This window comes from Arvicanthis niloticus, chromosome 27 (genome assembly GCF_011762505.2).
Source record: "Arvicanthis niloticus isolate mArvNil1 chromosome 27, mArvNil1.pat.X, whole genome shotgun sequence".
NCBI lineage: Eukaryota > Metazoa > Chordata > Mammalia > Rodentia > Muridae > Arvicanthis > Arvicanthis niloticus.
The window spans coordinates 18,879,598-18,899,340 of NC_133435.1; the positions used below are offsets into that span (position 1 = coordinate 18,879,598).

Sequence of the window (19,743 nt, forward strand, 5' to 3'; positions counted from 1 at the left end):
CTCTGGCACAACCGCAGCAGGAAGTGCTACCGGAAGCGGCTGAGTCTCCGGCCGGGTCAGGAGCAAACCTGCCTGACTAGGGTTCAATGCTGAAAAAGACAAAAATAAAGACCCTGGATGCTTTACTGCGCCTGACACACCTCGCACAGCGCCCGCCGAGGAGGCGCTTGGAGGTAACAGAGCAGAGAGAGGCAGCGCATCGCTGAGAACCAGCTCCCTCCCGGGTGACCACGGTGCTCACCCCTCATGCCACGTCCTCGCGTGGAAAGTTTCATCACGGTTCTTACAATGACAGGAAAAAAATTATAACTCAGCGAATTTTTATTATCTGTTTTTCACCACCCCAGTGGATTTCTCTAGCCGTAATTATCTACTTTCTCATCAACTTGTTATTTTCTTGAGTCGATCTCACTATGTAGATTAGACTGGGCTTGAACTCGGAAGAACTACTGTCTCTGCCTCATGAGTGTTGGGATTTAAAGCGTGAGCCACCACACTCTGCCCCCTTTATCTTTGTGACAGGGCCACATTCTTATATAATAACCCTGGGTGGCCTGAAACTTGCTCTATAGACCAGGCTGGCCTCAAACTCCTGCCTCTGTCTCATGAGTGTTGGGATCAAAAGCATGTGCCACCATGACCAGCAATCAAGGCATTTAAAAAATTAGTTGGTGGGGGCTTAAGAAATGATTCAGGGCTTAAAACACCGACTGCATTTGCAGAATACCCTGGTTTGATTCCCAGGACCCATACACTGGCCCCATCTCTCCGAGGGTACCAGGCAAGCATGCTGCTGCAGATACATTCATGAAGGCGAACACTCAGATAAAGTAAATTTTTTTTTTAAATGCCTTGGTGGAAATATCAGTAGTGGTTATACAATAAAGTGGGGGAAGTCTGTGCTTCAGGTCTCAGATGCCCTCTGATAACAGTCTTAGCCTTTGGGTTGGTGGAAGGGAGGGGCCTGTTACTGCATCCCAGGATTTTATCCATTAGTTATAAAGGTGTTTGTTCACACACAGATAGGTGAAAAAATGATTAGGGGACTAAAAGCAGTCCATGGTAATTTGGCTTGGAGCCTGCAGCTTTCTGGCTCTACATAGTTCTAATCAGTCGACTAGTCATTTAGAATGTTGAACAAAAGTGTTTTTTTTTTTTTTGTTTGTTTGTTTTTTGTTTTTTTTCCCGTTTGCCCTGGGAATAGCTTTTCATGGAAAAAAAAAGTCCTGCTGAGAAAACAGGTTCAAAAGACTCAGATTTTAAAAAACAAAAGTGCAACAACAACACTCTACAGTTCTAAATGGTCTCTGGCTTTTGTACCTTCTTGTTTGTTTTAAAATTCTTAGCTATTTAACCAAAGTGAGATTGATAAAATTGTCATCTGTGTGGTCAACTGTATAATCCAGGGCAAGCTACTTACAGTACAGGAGCTGCTGCTGATTTTTCTGACCTGGGGCTTGGATTAAGAATCCATGCCGTAGTCCAGAAAACATGCACCCCTTCACTCTGCTCTCCTCATGCACAGCATCTGACCCAGATGTTGAGGGGGTTGACAAGCAGCTCTGTTTACTAAAAAGTGCTATGTTTATTTGTCACTTTCTACTATTTTCAGTTGTTGGAACAAGAAGCAAAATCTCCTTTCCCCCCTCTTATTCTCAAAGAAGGTATCCAAATGACTTGTATTTGAGTTCACCTAAAATATCAAAAGAACTCAGCATAGTTTTTTGTTATTGTTGTTTGTTTGTTGCTTTTTTTGAGATAGGGTCTTACTATATATTCTTGGCTGCCTTGAAACTCACTCTGTAGACCAGGCTGGCCTCAAACTCACAGAGCTCTCCCTGCATCTACCCCACACCTGGTGCTGGGATTAAAATCCTGCGCCACCACACCTGGCGCAGTAAAGTTTTATAGCCTGTTAAAAATCATTTTTGTCATACAGCTTGCTTAAAAAATAAGGCTACTGCAGAAGAAATGGTGACATCACTTGTCCGCTCTCTCTGTTATTCTTTAGATGAAGTTTAAACGGGGACACTCACTTCTGGGCTCCTTCCGGGCTCCTTTTGGAATAAAAAGTATTGAATGACTAGAAAGGTCGTAGGCCATCCCTTTCCCTCCTTTTGCCATTTTGGAAGTTACTAGTTTAAACACACTGAGAAGATGTCCAGCAGCCATGTTAGTGGCACATGGCTGTCATCCCAGCGCTGGGGAGGTGAAGGCAGAGTTGTAATGTAGAGCAGCCTGCCTGTCGTAGACAACCAGAACAAACAGGCACACACACACAGTCACTCACTGGGAACGTTCTGTAATAGGAGAGGATGCATCTCCATCTCACAGCACCTCCAACTTGCGTTCCCTACAGGTTCCTTTTTAGGGTTTTGTTGACTTGTTTGGTTCTTTGTTTGAGACCTGTTATGTGTGGAATCCAGACTGGCCTCATACTGGCAGCGCAGCTGATGGGCGGCCTCTAGTTTCTGACCCTCTTGCCTGGACCCAAGTGTTGGGAATATGAGCGTATGCTACCATGCCTGGAAGAAATATCAACTTTAACATAAAATATGATTTTTAACTACTGACAACTAAATTGAAATTTTAGAAAATATTCATAGCAAGCCTATGTGCTGTCATGCAGCCCCTATGTATTTGTATCTATTAGTTAGTGATCCTTAAATAGTACAAAGACTTTCATGCCACAGGAAAGTAGTAACAGATTTTCTGAAGGGCAGTTGTGGGGCTGGAGACATGGCCCCGGAGTTAAGAGTGAAGTGCTGTTGGAGAGGACCTGAGTTCAGTTCCCAGCACCTGTGGTAGATTACAGCTGCCTGGAACATCTGCTCCAGGGCCCCTGACACTTTCCGGCCTCCACAGGCTCCTGCACTCAGGCGCACACATCTTCCCATACCCCAATAATTTAAAACAAAATTGTTACTAAAAGGCTGCTGTACTAAGTGGTCCATTTTTTCTGTCCCCTTTCCTTGGAAACAGGTCTGAAGAGGTTTGCTGCCTGTGGAGCGTAGCCACCTTCAGCTTGTGTGGTACTCGCCGCCGCCGCAATGCTCGGGAGATTGCCGCTTCCACAACTGCTCTTTGCTGTCGTCCTTGGAATTGCTGGAGGGATGTATATTTATCAGCCAATATTTGAACAATATTCCAGAGATCAGAAGGAATTAAAAGAAAAGGTGAAATTGTTGCAAGAATCAGAAGAAAAAAGGAGCTAATTCTGTATAAACTGAAATTGTAGACATCGCTTAAAATAATGTTGAAATAACACATGGACTACTAATTAATCTAGTAAAAATTTAGGTTTGTTTTAAATAAACAAATCATGGGTAATGGATCTAAGTTATTTATAAAAGTAGTTCTTTATTGGTTTGTCTCAGGGCAAGAACTCACTATGTAGGTCAGGCTGGCCTCAAGCTCTAAGCCTTCCAACCTTAGCTTACTGGCATTTGTTTTATAGACAGGATCTGTCTCTGTAGCCCAGGCTGGCCTCAAACATGCAATCCTGCCACTGGTGTTGGGATTACAGAGTATCACCATATCTAGCTCAAAATAAGATGCTTCATTTAAAAAAATACTTTTAAGTTATATATAATTGAGTGTGCACTTCTTGTGAATTACGTACCTGAGTGCAAGTGCGTGCGAGGCCAAAGTTGTCTCCGAGAGCTGGAGTCACAGATGTCTGTGAGCTGCTGTGTGGGTCCTAGGAACTGAATCCAGGTCCTCGGCAAGAGCAAGGTGTTCTTAAGTGTTGCGCCGCCTCTCTCTAGCCCCAAGGTGTTCCACTTTAGTGTTCACTTATGTGTTTGTCTTCTTTTCAGGGTGGGGCAGCAGTTTCCTACTGCATAAATTAATTTAGCATGTTTAACAATTTAGTGTGTACTTTTAAGATTCCCCTTTTCTGAGATAGAGAAATGGCTCAGCAGTTAAGAGCACTGGCTTCTCTTTCAGAAGTCCTGAGTTCAATTCCCAGCACCCAGTTGATGGCTCACAACTGTAGTCCCATGGGATCTGGTGGTCTCCTAGTGCGCAGGTAGATGTACATGCAGACAAAACATCCATATACATAAAATAATTTTTAATTCCCTCTTTCTTGTTCAGTAAAGCCACACAAATGTGAGAGGTTTGTCATGTTACATTTTTCCAGTTTTAGAAACTGAACCCAGGGCTCCCTGATGCTATATCACTGACCTGTGCCCCCAGCTTTCTTTTTGCTTTCTAAAATCTTTTTAAAAAATTTTATTGTATGTACACTGTCGCTGTCTTCAGACACACCAGAAAAGGGCATCAGATCCCATTACAGATGGCTGTGAGCCACCATGTGGTTGCTGGGAACTGAACTCAGGACCTCTGGAAGAGCAGTCAGTGCTCTAACCACTGACCCATCTCTCCAGCCCCACTTTCTAAAATCTTTAAAGGCTTTATTTTTAAAATTTTACATGTACAAGTGTTTGCCTGTACATATGTATATGTACCATATACATGTTTGGTGTCTGTGAAGGTCAGAAGAGGAGACTTGATCCCCTGGGTTTAGAGATGGTTGTGAGATGTCCTGTAGGTGCTGAGCTAATCCTCCATCCTCTGAAAGAGTAAGTGAAAGAGTAGTAAGTGTTCTGGTCACGGAGCCTTCTCTCCAGCGCTCACTTTTTGAATTTTAAATGTCACTGAGTTGCCCAGGCTCACACTGACTTCACCCAGTACCCCAGACAGGACTTGAACTTGTGATTATCCTTCCTTATTCTCTAGAGTACCCGGAACCACAGGCCAGTGCCATCAGGGTCGGCTTTTATCTTTTCCTTGTCATGTAATCCGTGAAGGCCTTAAACTCACAATGTAGCTCAAGCTGGCATCAAACTTGTCATCTTGCATCAGCCTTCCAAGTGCTTGGGTTGAATTTGTGTACCACCATAACTAGTTTGAAAATTGTAATTCAGATACCAAGATCCCACTTGACAGAAGCTCTTTGAAAACTAGGATTCTATTATGTGTAATGTTTTCATTCTGGGATCCGGGCCCATGAAACAGGCTTTATCTGGGGTATGACAAGGGAGAGACAGACATAGAGACATACTCAGGTCTTGGAATTGTGTGCTTCTGCTCAGGTATAGCAAATGGGTGTGGAACATTTTTTTCATCATTTGTTGGAACCAGATGCATAGTCAAGTCTCAGAGCATAGCTGAAGCCCTCGGTCTCAGGACCAGCATCTCACACTCTTGGTGAAGTGATGCAGTTGTGTAATCCCAGCACTCAGGAGGAAGCAGGAGGATCAGAGGTACCAACCATTGCCAGTGACAATGTTGGTCCCCAATATAGTTCATATACCTTCACCTCCAAAAGCTTGTGTGTAGGAAGCATGGTCCCCAGTGTGATGTTATTAAAAAGTGACAGCTCCTTAAGAGCTAGTGCCTGAAGGAAGATGGTTGCCTTGCTTTTCCTGGGGAGGCTATTTCTCTTAACTCTTGTTAAAACAATAGGAAATATTCTGTTCAGGTCCAGTTTATTAGGATTGCTTTACAGAAACGTGGGTGACTCCAGTAGCTGCCATACACAGAAAGCTCCTTGGACATAGTTGAGAAACTGACTGCACTGTGGTGTGGTCCCAGTAGCTACAACCTGGAGTGGGGGGTGATTGGTTGGGCAGGTGGATGGGACAGCTGGACAGCTGGAGTTTGTGGTGGCAGAGCGTAGGGCTGAGTGACGGAAGCTTACCCCAAGCTTCTCAGCATTTTGCTTGTCTTGGAAGTGGAATTCTGAAAGCAACGGGGCAGGCCCAAAGGCCAGTGTTAGGATCAGAACCACCTTTGGATGGATTTGGCTAATAATGTCATCCATCCCCAGGTTGAGACCCAACTGCTTACAGAATACCCTAGGCATCGGTGGGAGGCCACTAGGAGGCAGCAGAGGTTCATAGGATGCTCCTAACCCTGGCGGGTCTTAGTGTGTTATACCACCCCTTAATTTCCCTCTTACTGTGCATTAACTGCCCTAACAGTTTTTTAGGACTTCAGAGTGAGTGTAATCCGAGGTGGATTTGTGTGCGTGTGGACTCTGCTAGCCATTGCCTTCCAGAATGGTGTTTATTTTCTTCTGACTGAATCATACCTATTTTTCTCGTTGTCGGGTCCAGGAACCCCCAGTCCATGCCCAGGCTGTCTTCAGCGAGGATGCACAGCCATGAAAAGCTTTCAGGACAGACCTTTGGAGTCCCCAGGGTACGCCTCGCTTTCCCCGGATCCTGAGGCAATTTGTGCTCTTCGTGCTAGGCACTCTTGGTCTCAACGAAAACCACCCCCTGTGGTTCTCACACCTTACAGAAGGGGCGAGGAGACCCGTTCCGTGCCAGAGGCGCGGAGAGCAGTTGTTTCGGTGGCTGGGGGCTTGCGGGCAGGTGACAGGGGGCGGAGGTAGAAGCCTCTTAGGGCCCGCCCCCACCGCGCTCTCCTCTACGGGAAGTGATGTGGGGCCGGACGGAAAATAGCGCCAAGCACCCAAAAAAGGCCAGTCGCTCGGGGTCCTCAGCTCCGTTTGGAAGGGAGTACCTCAGGGGTAGAGCGCGGTGGGGACGCAGCACGTTGGGAATCTAGCACTGCAGCAACACCGCGGGGACAGCACCGGACCGAGCACCAAACCGGGTGAGCACTCTGCGTCCTGAGCGTTGCAGGTTGCAGGCGAGCAAGCCGGCCCTGAGGCTACCAGGGACAGGGGACAGATCTTCGGAAGGGATGCTGGTTCTCTGGAGTTCCGGGGTCTGGGGTCCAAGGTTATCCCAGGTGGTATCTAGATGCCAGAGTCCCTTTAATGAGGGGGGGGGACGATAAGTCTGCCCACCCCTCTCGTCTTCCCTCGCTTGGGTTTTGACTTTAAAAGTCTTTAGAGCCCTTCTGCTTGCAAGCGAGAAAGGGCTCTCCCCTTTCCTGTCATTCAGAGAATCCAGCTGGTCAGCCTGGTCTTAAGAGTAGTCACCCTATCGGAGGTAGAATTGATGCGATGACATATTTTTCCAGGACCGGGTCCCTGGCCCAGTAGCTGGGTACCGATTTGGAAAGCCAACTCTGAAATGTAGATCTTGAGGCGTCTCAGCAGCCCCCTGGCCTTTGCACCTTGCTGTTGTCTGGAGTAGGCGTCTCTTTCAAGCCCAAGGGCTAACAGCTGTTCTGCCTTAGCTGTTTAGCCCAGCCGCGTGAGGAAGGCAGGAGACATTGCATATTCGTTTCTTTAAAGCTCTCTGTAGAGTGAAACCGGCATGGGAAAGGGAATCCCTGCATTTGGAATGTGGACAGAGAAGGATCCCGGGTTCAAGGTCAGCCTTTGCTACATAGTGAGCTTGAGACCAGCCCGGGTTACCGGAGACTCAAAAAACAAACACCACCAGCAAAAAGAAAGGGAGGCCTGGGGGTGGGAGTGGGGGTGGGGTGGGGGAGCAGTGCTGAGCGCACACCAGAATGGGAACTGCTCTTATTTTACCTTGGTCTTCCTGCCCTCAACACTATCTCGTTTCCTCTCCATAATGGGTCTTAATTTTTTTGTTGTTTATTTCTGACGTGTGTGTGTGTGTGTGTGTGTGTGTGTGTCCACGTACAGGCCCATACATGTGTGTGTAGAGCACAGAAGTCAATGTTAAGTGTCTTCCTCCATCACTAGCCATCAAATTAGTCTTTTTGTTTTTGAAATGGAGGCCTCGCTGTGTAGCTCTGGCTGACCTGAGATTCACTATGTAGACCAGGCTGATCTTGAACTCACAGAGATCTACCTGCCTCTGCCTCCAAAGAGATGTCTGGATTATTTAGCCCATGAAGTGTTTAAATCAGGGAGTGCCAGGCCTTCAACTTTGCAACCCCCCCCCCCCCCCCAGTGCCTTTTAACTTTTAAGATTGCAAAGTCCCTTGTATCTCTGTGTGGAATTTATGGCCAGCTTCTCAGTCCTGTTGCCTTGGCTTTAGAGCACACACAGGCATTTTGAAGTGGGAAGCCGTCTTTGGGAACCAGATTTAACTTCCTTTCCCGATACCTGTTTTCCCCTTCTTAGTAAAGAAATTCCATTCTTAGAGAATCCTAGATTAAACACTCCAGAATCACCCTCAATTCTCTTCATTCATCCACGTCTCTTGCCCAGCCTGAACACATTTTATTGAATTTAACTTGAGTATAACTAAATATTATTTTGGTTTAAAAACTTTTTAAGTGGCTGGAGAAATGGCTCTGTAATTTAGAGCACACACTGCTCTTCCTGAGGACGGAGGCTTGGTTCCTAGCACCCACATCCAGAAACTCACAACTGTCTGTAACTCTGACTTCAGAGAATCAAGTGCTTTCTTCTGGACACTGCCAGTATTGCACTAATGTGCACAAAACCAAACACACACACACACGCTTAAAAATTAATAAACTGTGTAGAATTTACATTCACTGAATGAGCTGGTTTAGTGACTAGGAGCACTTGCTGCCTCTGCAGAGGACCTGGGTTTAGTTCCCAGCACCCACATGGCAGCTCATTAACACTTAGTAATTTCAGTTCCAGGGGACTGGATTCCCTTCTCGGGCCTCTGAAAGCACTACACACATGTGCTGTATGTACATACGTGTAGGCAAAATATGCATACACATGAAATAAAAATAGATCCTTTGTAAATGCTACATTTATTTATCATTTGTGTATGTATGATATGTATGGTAGGTCAGGGAACAACTTACAGGAGTCAGCTCTTTTCTTCCACCATGTGGGTCCAGGGATTTAACTCAGGTTGTGTGGCTTGCTGGTAAGTACTGAGATATCTTGCTTACTCATTTTTGGGGGGTGGGGTGGAGAAGGGTGTGGTAGTTGAAACACGGCTCCATTATGTATCCCAGGATAGCTTGTATAGCCTAGTGTGTAGTCTAGGCCTTAGCCCCCGGAATGGGATTACAGATGTGCCCTATACCTGGCCATGATCACATCTGCTATAATAACCATTTCTCTACTGTTTGCACCCATTCCTACTACCTTCTCTAGCTCAGTTCCTGCCAAAGTCCCTTAAAGCACTTCCAACCTTTTTTTTTTCCCCATGAGACTCAGGCAGAGTCACACAGGGAAAGTGGGATTTGAACGGGGAGAGAGAGAGAGAGCAAAGGGCGCAGGGTCGCCCTCTGCAGGCCAGCGCCTAAGCCGCTATGCCACCACTCGCTCCAACCTTGTTTACATCTCTATAATCTTCCCTCAGCACAGAGATCACCTGTATACACACACATACACATATACTTACTCTGAATTCTACTTTTGTGTAAGAATGAGAAAGATAATGGCATATACTTTTAATCCTAGCACTCATGGGTCAGAGGCAGGCAGATAGATCTCTGTGAGTTCAGGCCAGCCAAGTTAACGGAGCTAATTCTAGGACAGCTAGGGTTATACAGAGAAACTCTGTCAAAAGAGAAAAGAAGAAAGAGAAGAGGAGGAAGAGGAGGAAGAGGAGGAAGAGGAGAAGAAGGAGAGAAGAGGAAGAAGAGGAGGAAAAGGAAGGAAGGAAGGAAGGAAGGAAGAAGGAAAGAGAAAAACAAAGCTTTTGTTGTGGCAGCTGAAACTCCGAGATGCCAGCATTCTTGCTTGCTCGGTTCCCATGATTCAGGACCTCCTGGTTGCCATTACTTTGCCTCCAACGCTCTTCACTGTTCTCACTTGTCGTAGACAGGCCCTCTTACTGATGTGACACCCCATTTGAAATAGCAACCCCACTTTGTCCTGCTCCTCTACCTGTCCTCTTCCCTTTGTAGTGCTGGGATCAGCACCGAGGAGCACCCACTGTGAGGGCCAGGGATCAGGCTCAGTCACTATTGTGTCCATTGCACTCGGGGTTATTAAGTTGTTATTATTAAGGGGCTGGAGAGATGGCTCAGCACTTAGGAGCATTCAGAGGACAAGGAACAATTCCCAGGACCCACATGGTAGCTCACAACCACCCATAACTCCAATTCCAGGGGCCCTGATACCCTCTTAGGGCACTAAGGCAGGAGGATCAGAAATTCAGGGTTATCCTTGGCTACCTAGGGAATTCCAGGCCAGCCTGCACAACAAGCTTATAAAGGACAGAAGGCCGAATAGTAATGGCTCTGCTGGTTTTTTCCCTCACCGTTCCTTCCACACTCCCCCACCTGTCTTGTGATGGTGGCAGCAGGCAGCCCTCTGCCCTGGCACTGAGGAAACTAGGCAGGGCTGTTCAGTAGCTGATCTGTCTTCTGGCCTCATGTTAGTCTAGGGCAAGACTGGAGTTCTTGGAAATTGAAGGAAATGGACATTAATTTCTTCATGAATATTTTGCACTCTAACAAATGGATCTTTCTGTGCCTTTTAACAGAAATGGCCAACTGTTGGCACCTAATTGTGTAATTACTTTCAGTTGTCAGCTGTTTTTATGTGTCTTGGCCCATTTCCATGACTACACCCTTTCATTCTTGGGCTTGAACTCGGGGCCTGGCGTATGCTAGGCAAGTGCTCTCCCATTCACTGAGCCACTCCCCCAGCCCATCCTTGATTAGATCCTATCAGCCTGGAAACAGAGTACCACTCTACCACTCTGGCTCATTTTGAATCTTATTTTGTAAGGAGTCAGAGGCAAAATCAAGTGTAAGACTGTGGCTGAATGTGCACTTAAGTTACTGGCTAAAACTCCAGGACCATCCATCTAGTCTAACGGTTCTCGACCTCCCTAGTGCTTCCAGCTTTTAATACAGTTCCTCATGTTGTGGTGATCCCAACCATAAAATTATTTTCATTGCTACTTCATAAGTAATCTTGACAGGACAGCCAGGGCTACACAGAGAAACCCTGTCTCAAAAAAAAAAAAAGTTATCTTGATACTGTAGTGAATTATAATACAAGATGCTTGTGTTTTCCAATTGTCTTAGGCAAACCCTGTGAAAGATCATCTGACTCTCCTATGGGGTTGAGACCCAGAGGTTGAGAAGCAACAATTAAGTCCCTACTTTCTTCTTTTTTTCTTTTCTTTCTTTCTTTCTTTCTTTCTTTCTTTCTTTCTTTCTTTCTTTTTTTTTTTTTTAAAGACAGGGTTTCTCTGTGTAGTCCTGGCTGTCCTGGAACTCACTCTGTAGACCAGGTTGGCCTTGAACTCAGAAATCCCCCTGCCTCTGAAGTTCATACTTTCTTAGTAGGCATCTTTATAACCACCTTACCCCTACTGCCTCCTACTGAATGGGGCTTCCCACTGAATGAGCGTGCGCGCGCACACACACACACACACACACACCTGGGAACTGAACTTGGGTCCTCTTTAGGAACAGTCTTTCATCAGGCAGTGGTGGTGCACACCTTTAATCCCAGCACTTGGGAGGCAGAGGCAGGCGGATTTCTAAGTTCGAGGCCAGCCTGGTCTACAGAGTTCCAGGACAGCCAGGGCTACACAGAGAAACCCTGTCTTGAAAAACAAAAACAAAAACAAAAACAACAACAAAAAAGAGGAACAGTCTTTCTTAACCACTTAGCCATTTCTCCAGCTTATATATGGGATTTTTTCAATTGAATTTACCTTCTTCCTTTGTTATTAAGACTTATATTGGAATGTGTCTTATCTATATTCACTATGAAATAGGAAAGAATTATTTTAGCATATATATGCAGTAGTTACACACACAGAAAACATATTTTCCAAATGAAATAGAATAGGTTTGATGTTTCTGAAGGACAGAACAACGCTTGCAACTTAAAGCCTGAGCCCCCAAGAAGAAAGCCTTCTTGCCCCTGTTAAGAATATGATTGGCTCCTGAGGACGTAATGCTTCCCTACAAAAGCAAAAACGTTCTCTTTCTGGGCCTCCTGAGATTTGCTTGAACTCTGTTTGTTCCTCCACCTGGTGATCAGGAAATTTGAGTTGATGATCTGGCTTCCCCTAAGCTGATTAGCCTGAGAGCAGACACTGGAGACCAAGATAAAAGCTTTTAGTGAACCTGATGTGATGGGGTGAGGGACAGGAATAGTGAGCGCAAGCCATCCCGTGTGGGGACTCAGCTCATTGTTCTTGTATGATTTGGGATCCATTAACACATTTTATTTATTGTCAATTAAAATAGAATGCCTTGCCTAAAGGGGATGGGAATTTTCCCCTCCCCTCCTGTCCCCTTCTCTCTCTGTCTCTCTCTCTCTCTCTCTCTCTGTCTCTCTCTCTCACTGTCTCTCTCTCCCTTTCCCCTTCCCCCTCTTTCTTCTTTCTCTTTTTTCTTTCTCCTCTCTCTCCCTCCCTCTTTCCCTCCCTCCCTCCCTCCCTCCCTCCCTTTCTTTTTCCTCCCTTCCTTCCTCCCCCCTCCCCTCCCCTCCCCTCCCCTCCCCTCCCCTCCCCTCCCCTCCCCTCCCCTTCCTTCCTTCCTTCCTTCCTTCCTTCCTTCCTTCCTTCCTTGTCTAATTAGATCTCATGTATGCCGGCTAGGCTGGAACTCTATGTAGCTGAGGATGCCCTTGAACTTCTGAGTGTCTGATTTATGCTAGGATTACAGGTGTGTATTACCATGCCTGTATGAAATTCTCATTTGAGGATGGGGTTTCAAATTTATCAAATAGAAATGATTAAATTTTCAATCTGTCTTTATTTTTTTTCTTTTGAATCAGAGTCTTGAGATGTAGCCCAAGCTAGTTCTTGATTTCCCTGACTCTTGACTCCTTATTGGCAGTGTGCACCATCATGCCTTATTCCAAAATCCAAATATAAACAGCTTTAGTAAGAGGTCATGCTTGTACATAGGAAAGTGTGTGATATAATCCAAAGAACGGCTGAGCTCCAAGGTGTGTCTCCAAGGTGATGGAGAGAATCTGTTAATGGCTCCAGAGCTAGAAGCAAGAGAGCATTGGTTTTACCTTAGTCTTTCATAGTTAAGGAGATCCCCACCTACAGAGGCTAAGTCCAAGTTACACAGACTAGGAGGAGGGGCCAGAATATTCAGGACCAATGGCACAATGTCTCCCTTAAGAAGTTATGCATAGGGTGTGGTGTGGTGTTAATTTTTTCCTCTTCCAGAGGACCTGGGTTTGGCTTCCACCACCCACATGGCTCACAACCATCCATAATTCCAGCCACAGAGGATCCAATGCCCTCTTTTGATCTCCTCAGGTACCAGGAGTGCATGTGATACACATACATACATGCAGACAAAAGACTCATACACATAAGTAAACAACATTTAAAAAAAGTTTATATAATTCCAGTTCCAGGGGATCCAGTACCTTCTTACTTCCGTGGGCATGAATGTGGTACATGACATGCAAACAAGCAAAACCCTCATACACATAGAGAAAAACAAATCCAAGTCTCTTTTTAAAGAAAGGAGGGAAGGAAGGAAGGTAATCCTGAAATGAATGTAGGGTTTTTTTTGCCACTAGGGAAACCATATTTCAGAGCCCCTGGTCTTTTTTCACAACCTGGATGGTTAATTCATATTAAGCCTTTCCAGCTGCCAGGTCAAAGCATAATAAAATTGGTTGCCAAGAAACAGAAAAGTCTGTTCTATCTTGTTTGCTGAGGTTTGTCCAACCACACGGGTGCATGGCAGATCCTCTGGGTGTTCCCGTGCACTAATCTACTATGTATTTGTATCATTAGAGGCAAAAACAAGGCGTCAGTCACTGGTTAAACATGATAGAGTGAGCACTTTAATTCTTACAGTACTAGCCTGGCTTGGGGAAATGAGATGTAAAAGCTTTAATTTAGGCTGTTCAGATGCATAGATACAAATCTCTTGCTCGTGGCTGGGGACACCGCTTAGTACATGCTTGTTTGGCACTCGTGAGCCTCCTTCTGCTTATTCAGGTTACCTAAGAATTGTGTGTGTGTGTCTGAGACAGAGTCTGCTATAGCTCAGACTGGCCTGAACTTGCTATGTAGCCAACGAGGACCTTCAATTTCAGATCCTCCTGCCTCCCACTCCCAAGTGCTAGGATTACAGGCCTGAGACACTGTTCTTGATTTATGTGGTACTAGAGATTGAACCTAGGGTTTCATGTGTGCCAGGAGAGCACCTTACCAACTCAACTGCTTCCTGGGTCCTCCATAAAACTTTAAAAATATTGCAATGAAAGGAATATGGAAAAAATAATTTAAAAATATTAATCTATAGCTGTGGGCAGGGTTTCTTTATTTCTTGTGTTAGTTTTTGTTCCACATCTTACTTGAACAGTAGGGAATGCCAGGAAGAGCTCAGCAGTGGGGCAACCTCTGGAAAGAGCCTGTGAGGGCTCAGGGTGGTCAAACAGTCTGTTGGTTGTTCTGGGCTTTGCTTCTCCTGTTAGAAACTAGGCTAACCCTTCATTATGCCTCTCTGCTCTGCATGAGAACATAAAGTAGACTGTGGGGGGGGGGGCTCTTTGGATTTTTGGGGAGAGGGGAAGGTACTCATTTCTTGTCCTGTGCTTGAAAACAAAAGACCCACCACTGCCAGGAATCACTGGGATGCTTTTCCTTGCCACGCCACTGATCATTGGTTGCGAGGTATCACACTAGCAGCTTGCAACAGGGGTCATCACCCCTACCCCCACCAGGGAGTTTCAGTGTCTGCCTGTCAGTCTGAGACAGGGTCTTTTATAGTCCCAGCCTGGTCTCATTGTAGATGTGGCCTTATTGGAGAACGTGTGTCACTAGAGGTGGCTTTGAGGTTTCAAAAATCCATGTGATGCTCACACTCCTTCCCCTCCCCCACCTTGCCTGTGGATCTCTCAGCTGCTGCTCCGGACACCATAGGTGAGGCCACACTCCTCACCCTGATGATAATAGACCAAACCTCTGAAACTGTAAGCCAGCCCTCAATTAAAATGATTTCCTGTCTAAGAGTTGCCATGATGACAGTATCTCTTCACACCAGTAGAACACCAAGAAAGACAATGCCTATACATGTTACATGGCTTTTGTTTGGTTTGATGCTTTGAGGCAGGGGTTCTCTGTGTAATAGCCCTGGGTGTCCTGGACTCGATTTGTAGACCATCTGGCCTTGAACTCGCAGAGATCCACCTGCCTCTGCCTCCCAAGTGCTGGGATTAAAGGCACGCACCACCACTCTGGGTTGCCTATACATGTTTTTAATTTTTACAAGGGTTGCTGCTACTGTGTAGTGGGCTGTGAGAGCCCTCTACAGGGGACTACTGAGGACTAGTGAGGTCCTTGTTGAGAACCAGGTTGCTTTTATGAGAAGAGTAGGCCCTGTGGCCAAGTAAGAGGCTTGACTGAAATGTCTATTTGTGTGACCCCCAAAAGGGACAGGGACCTGGGCAGACAAAGACTGTGGGCACCTCAAGTCTTCAGCCTACTGGCCTCTGTGCTTCCTGAATTCCAAGCAGCCTCCTATAGCTTTGTGCCATGGAGCCAAGAAAATATCGAGACTGGGCAGTGTCATCATTGATTCTGCTTGGCTGGCAGAAGCATTTGGGAGTCAGTAATGGAAGCCTCCTAACTCTTCAGCCCATTTTGCTGCCTAGATAAAGAAACCTCACTGGTTACACTGACAGAATTGTTTAACTTTAGATCTGGTTGGAAGGGGCCCTGAAAATCCTGTGGCTAGCCTGGTTTTCCCTTAGTATCCTAGGTCCTAAGCTAGGTACTATACTACTGGGTGATTGACAGCGGGGAGGATTCCAGAAGGAACCTTTTTAATGTGTCTAGGCAGATATTTCTTCACTGTAACCGGCTGCAAGGTCAGCAGTCCAAAAGTTGTGTTGTTTGAGTGCTCAAAGGAAGTGGCATTCATTCATTCATTCATTCATTCATAGATAGACTATCAGGTATCCCAGACTGTCATTGAAACCCTTGAACTTCCAGTTGTCCTATCCTTACTTCTGGGTATTCTGGAAACTGAACTCAGGGCTGCATGCAAGCTAGGCCCTTGAGCTGCCTTTCAACCCCGACAGGGACTTTCAGATGGAATTTTACTAACCACTGAGGCATCTTCCTTGAAACTGTTTGAAATGGCCAAGTATCTTAGAATCTTGACTTAAAGCTTCCCAGAAGTGTCTGCCACAATGGTTCTATTTGTCCTTCACAGTGAATTTTTTGTCGGTCCACAGATAGCTTCTGCTAGAATTGTCTCTATGGCCACTTGGTGTTGTCAGCCACTTTGTGTTACTATCTCTACAGTATCTCTTGCAATTTGAGATTATTCTATGTTTATCTTGCTTGTGGCCTGTCTCTTCTGGCTAATGTCCTCTCTGTGTGAGCCACTGTGACTGACTACCTAGAAATTACCTAAAGCAGCTGTTTTCAGTCCCTCATGTTGTGCTGACCCTAAACCATACAATTATTCTGTTGCCACTTCATAACTGTAATATTGCTACTGTTATGAATCGTAATGTAAATATCTGATATGTAGGAGATCTGATATGCAACCTCCTCCAAAGGGGTTGTGACCCACAGGTTGAGTGCCACTGACCTAGAAGGTGGTACATGCTAAGTTAATAATTAACAGGTGAATAAGGGAACAGGCAATCAGAGATGTCTGCTTTCTTTTTCTTATACATCGTACATTATATGATGTTTATGTATGACTGCCTGCTTATGTATGACTGCCTGCATGTATGTCTATGTACCATGTGTGTACCTGGTACCTTCAGAGGCCAGAAGAGGGTGTCAAATCTCTTGGATCTGGCATTAAAGGTAGTTGTAAGCTCACACGTGGGTGCTGAGAATCAAACCTAGGTCCTCTGCAAGAGCACCATGCACTCCTTACCACAGAGAGGTCTCTCTAGTCCCTGAACTTTATTTTAAAAGCTAAATCCAGAATACCAGTTTATCAGTACATAGAAAATATCCCTTTTTTTCAGATTCATTTTATTTTTTATTTGTATGAATATTTAGCCTGTGCCCAGAGAAGGCGTTGGATCCTGAAACTGAAGTTAACAGATGCAATGGTTGGGAGCCACCATGTAAGCTCAGGGAATTGAACCTATGTCCGTTTGTAAGAGCAGTCAGTGTTCTTAACCACTGAGCTATCACTCCACCCACCCCCTCAAATAGCTCAGGCATTCTCTTTTTATTTTTTTTTATTTTTTTGGTTTTTCGAGACAGGGTTTCTCTGTGTAGCCCTGGCTGTCCTGGCACTCACTCTGTAGACCAGGCTGGCCTCGAACTCAGAAATCCGCCTGCCTCTGCCTCCCAAGTGCTGGGATTAAAGGCGTGCGCCACCACCGCCTGGCAGGCATTCTCTTAAACAACAACAACAGTCATCCTAATCCCCCCAGAGAGCAAACACAGAAAGAGAAAGGCATTGTAAGCACTGATGGTGTAAGGTCAAAGAATCAACTACCCAGGGCTTTATGCTGCAAGGAGCCAGAGAGGCAAGCACGGTGAGTCACATGACAGTGTCATCATGTCTCTTTAAAGCCTCCCTAAAAAGCAGCATGTAATGTGTCTCCTCCCGTGATTGTAATCTGTTAGGTTTGAGGTTAGGCCTTGGGAATCAGTGTTTTTATTTGTTTGTTTGTTGTGTATTAGTGTTTGGCCTGAATGTATGTATATGTGCCAATTATGTACAGTGCCCAAGAAGGCCAGAAGAGAACACTGCATCCCCTAGGACTGGAGTTACGGAGGGTGTGAGTGAACCTGATCTCTCTTTAACATTGCTGACCTTGGCTTCTGCAACATGGAAGCCTCGTCTTATTAAGTCAGCAGGTTTGGGTGCTGGGACTCAAGCGCAGGTTCTCTAAAAGACAGCAACTGTCCTTAATCACTGAACTGTCTCTTCAGCCCAAAGAAATCAGTTTTTATTTAAAAAGACTTGCCAGCTGGGTCTGGGACCCAGTGATGATGCTCTCTACCCTGAGGTACTAAACTATGGCTCAGAAAATGTGAGCCAGGGACATGGAACCCCCCCACCTCTCTGCATCATTTAGAAAACAGTAAGAAAAGATTTTCGGGGCAGATGTAGCACACAGAGCCTCCAAAATTGTTGACTCATTACTTTTTGCTATGTTGACTTGTAACTAGCCAAGCTGGTGTCAAACAGGAAACCCTGAGGCACAGCTTTCCTTTCCGGTACATGGTGTCCTGTGAATTAGGTGTTAGATGTGGGGCTGTAGAGGAAAGCCTTGCCTAAGTTCTCCTGAGCCCAGCAATGTGAACACCACCTGAGAATGTGCCATGGAGGCAAATTCACAGCCCCACCCCAGAGCTGCTGGATCTGAAGCTGGTGAGCAAAGAGCTTGTGTTTTAAAACTACCAAGGTAATCCCAGTGTCCACAAAGCGGAAGAACTCGGTCTGTGGGTCATAGCCCAGTCTTTCCTTGACACTGCTGACAGTTGGTGACTCAGGAAGGTGGAAGCCGTAACTTATTAAGCACGCCATCTGGTTTGCTTAGGAACACCTATTCAAATCCTGAGCTGTCCTTAGGATCTTTTCTTAGGAATATCACACAAGGTGGAGAAGAGACAAAGTCCTGCCCAGCACCTGCTGTGGGTGAGGCACTGGGCTTGGGGCACTTATTTGGTATTTTGTTTTCACAGGGATCCTGCTAAGGACATACTATGATCTGTTTTACAGATTTGGGACCTGGGGTTGGTGGAGGTTGAACAGGGCCTTCCCCTCCAGGCTTCTCACCTAGTCATGTCTCTGCACATTGTCTTCCCAGTACAGTGGCTCTCAAACCTTATACAGCACCAGGGAGCCCCTGGCAAACTACTGATAATTGCAGATTTCCCAGGTCGCCCTGAAGTCCTGATTCAGAGGCCCGGTTGGGGCTCAGAGCTTGGGGGGTTTCATCAAATGCTCAGAAGAGTCTTCCTTCCCATGGGTATCTGACCACACCTGGGAAAACCCCATCTGGGGTAAGTCTCCTGCCCTAGCTGGTTAGCACAGACCATCCTCGAGGCTTCTGGAGGTTTTGTGGTGCTGTTTTGTGCTCACAGGTCTTGGGTGCTGACTGGGAAACTAGCAGGAGAATATGAGAACAAACAGAAGAGGGCTTTTGTAGCCAAGAGAAGTCTCCCATGCCTCTGTTGGGAGGTCAGGCCATGTGTTGGTTTTGAGTAACTTGTGATCTTTTCTGTTATTCACCCCACCCTCACCCTTTTGTAACTTTTCCTATGGCAACTTTGTCCTTGTGTTCGTGGGGATCTCAGATGTGAGCAACTTCCTCTGAGCTGCAGTTAACATCTGTGGAATAATGAATTGCTTCAGCTTTGAGGTCAGAAATGGGGTTTCATGTGCTCAGAGATAAGAGTCTTTATTTTTCAGATGGGAGTGACGGAGAGAGTCATTTGGCAGCTCAGTGGGACACTAAATGGCTTGGCACTGCTGTGAAGGAGGAAAGTAAGACACAAATTGAAAACCAACTTCAGGTGTGATGCCGGGTGTCCTTTGTGAGTTCATGCTAATGTCTAGGAATTGGAAAGTTTAGAAACTGTTACTACAATAAATACCCCAAGGCAGTACTGAGACCGTGTCTAATCCATAAAGTGCATACTGCCAAGCATAAAGGCCTGAGTTCAATTCCCAGAGCCATGTAAAAAATCCTGAGCTGGGCATGTGTTGCACACCTGTAATTCTAGCACTTGGGAGGCAGATCTCCATGAGTTCAAGGCCAGCCTGGTCTACAGAGTGAGTTCCAGGACAGCCAGGGCTACACAGAGAAACCCTGTCTCAAAAAACAAAAATAAGCAAACAAACAAAAAACAAAACCAAAGCAAAAATGGTGTGCTTATAATCTCAGCACTGGGGAAACAAAGACAGGGGTTTGCTGGCCAGCCAGCCTAGTTAGACCTTCAGGTGGCAAGTCAGTGAGACACTGTCTC

General features: G+C 45.8%; 2 protein-coding genes and 1 long non-coding RNA gene across 5 annotated transcripts in view; 2 read left to right on the forward strand and 1 right to left on the reverse strand.

The window, feature by feature from the left end:
* The first annotated feature begins 12 nt into the window (after positions 1 to 12).
* Positions 13 to 3,334, forward strand: Pigbos1 (PIGB opposite strand 1). Of its 3 annotated transcripts, none has more exons than XM_076926309.1 (2): positions 13 to 173; positions 2,983 to 3,334. In XM_076926309.1, the coding sequence occupies exon 2, from the start codon at positions 3,051 to 3,053 to the stop codon at positions 3,213 to 3,215; it is 165 nt and encodes a 54-aa protein (XP_076782424.1). In that variant the 5' UTR covers positions 13 to 173; positions 2,983 to 3,050; the 3' UTR covers positions 3,216 to 3,334. The 3 variants fall into 3 exon arrangements, with proteins under 3 accessions (XP_076782424.1, XP_076782425.1, XP_076782426.1); XM_076926310.1 differs by lacking the exon at positions 13 to 173 and adding an exon at positions 184 to 362; XM_076926311.1 differs by lacking the exon at positions 13 to 173 and adding an exon at positions 439 to 830.
* Positions 3,335 to 3,408: 74 nt separating this feature from the next.
* On the reverse strand, positions 3,409 to 6,351 carry LOC143439765 (uncharacterized). Its single transcript, XR_013107793.1, has 3 exons — positions 6,101 to 6,351; positions 4,473 to 4,578; positions 3,409 to 3,838 (listed from the first exon to the last, which is right to left on the reverse strand). It is a non-coding gene; the product is annotated as an uncharacterized LOC143439765 (long non-coding RNA).
* Positions 6,352 to 6,444: 93 nt separating this feature from the next.
* The window catches only part of Rab27a (RAB27A, member RAS oncogene family), a 55,863-nt gene continuing 42,564 nt past the window's right edge, over positions 6,445 to 19,743 (forward strand). Inside the window, exon 1 of the mRNA XM_076926300.1 lies at positions 6,445 to 6,630. The gene's annotated coding sequence lies outside the window, so the exon portion shown is untranslated. The remainder of the gene's footprint in view (positions 6,631 to 19,743) is intronic.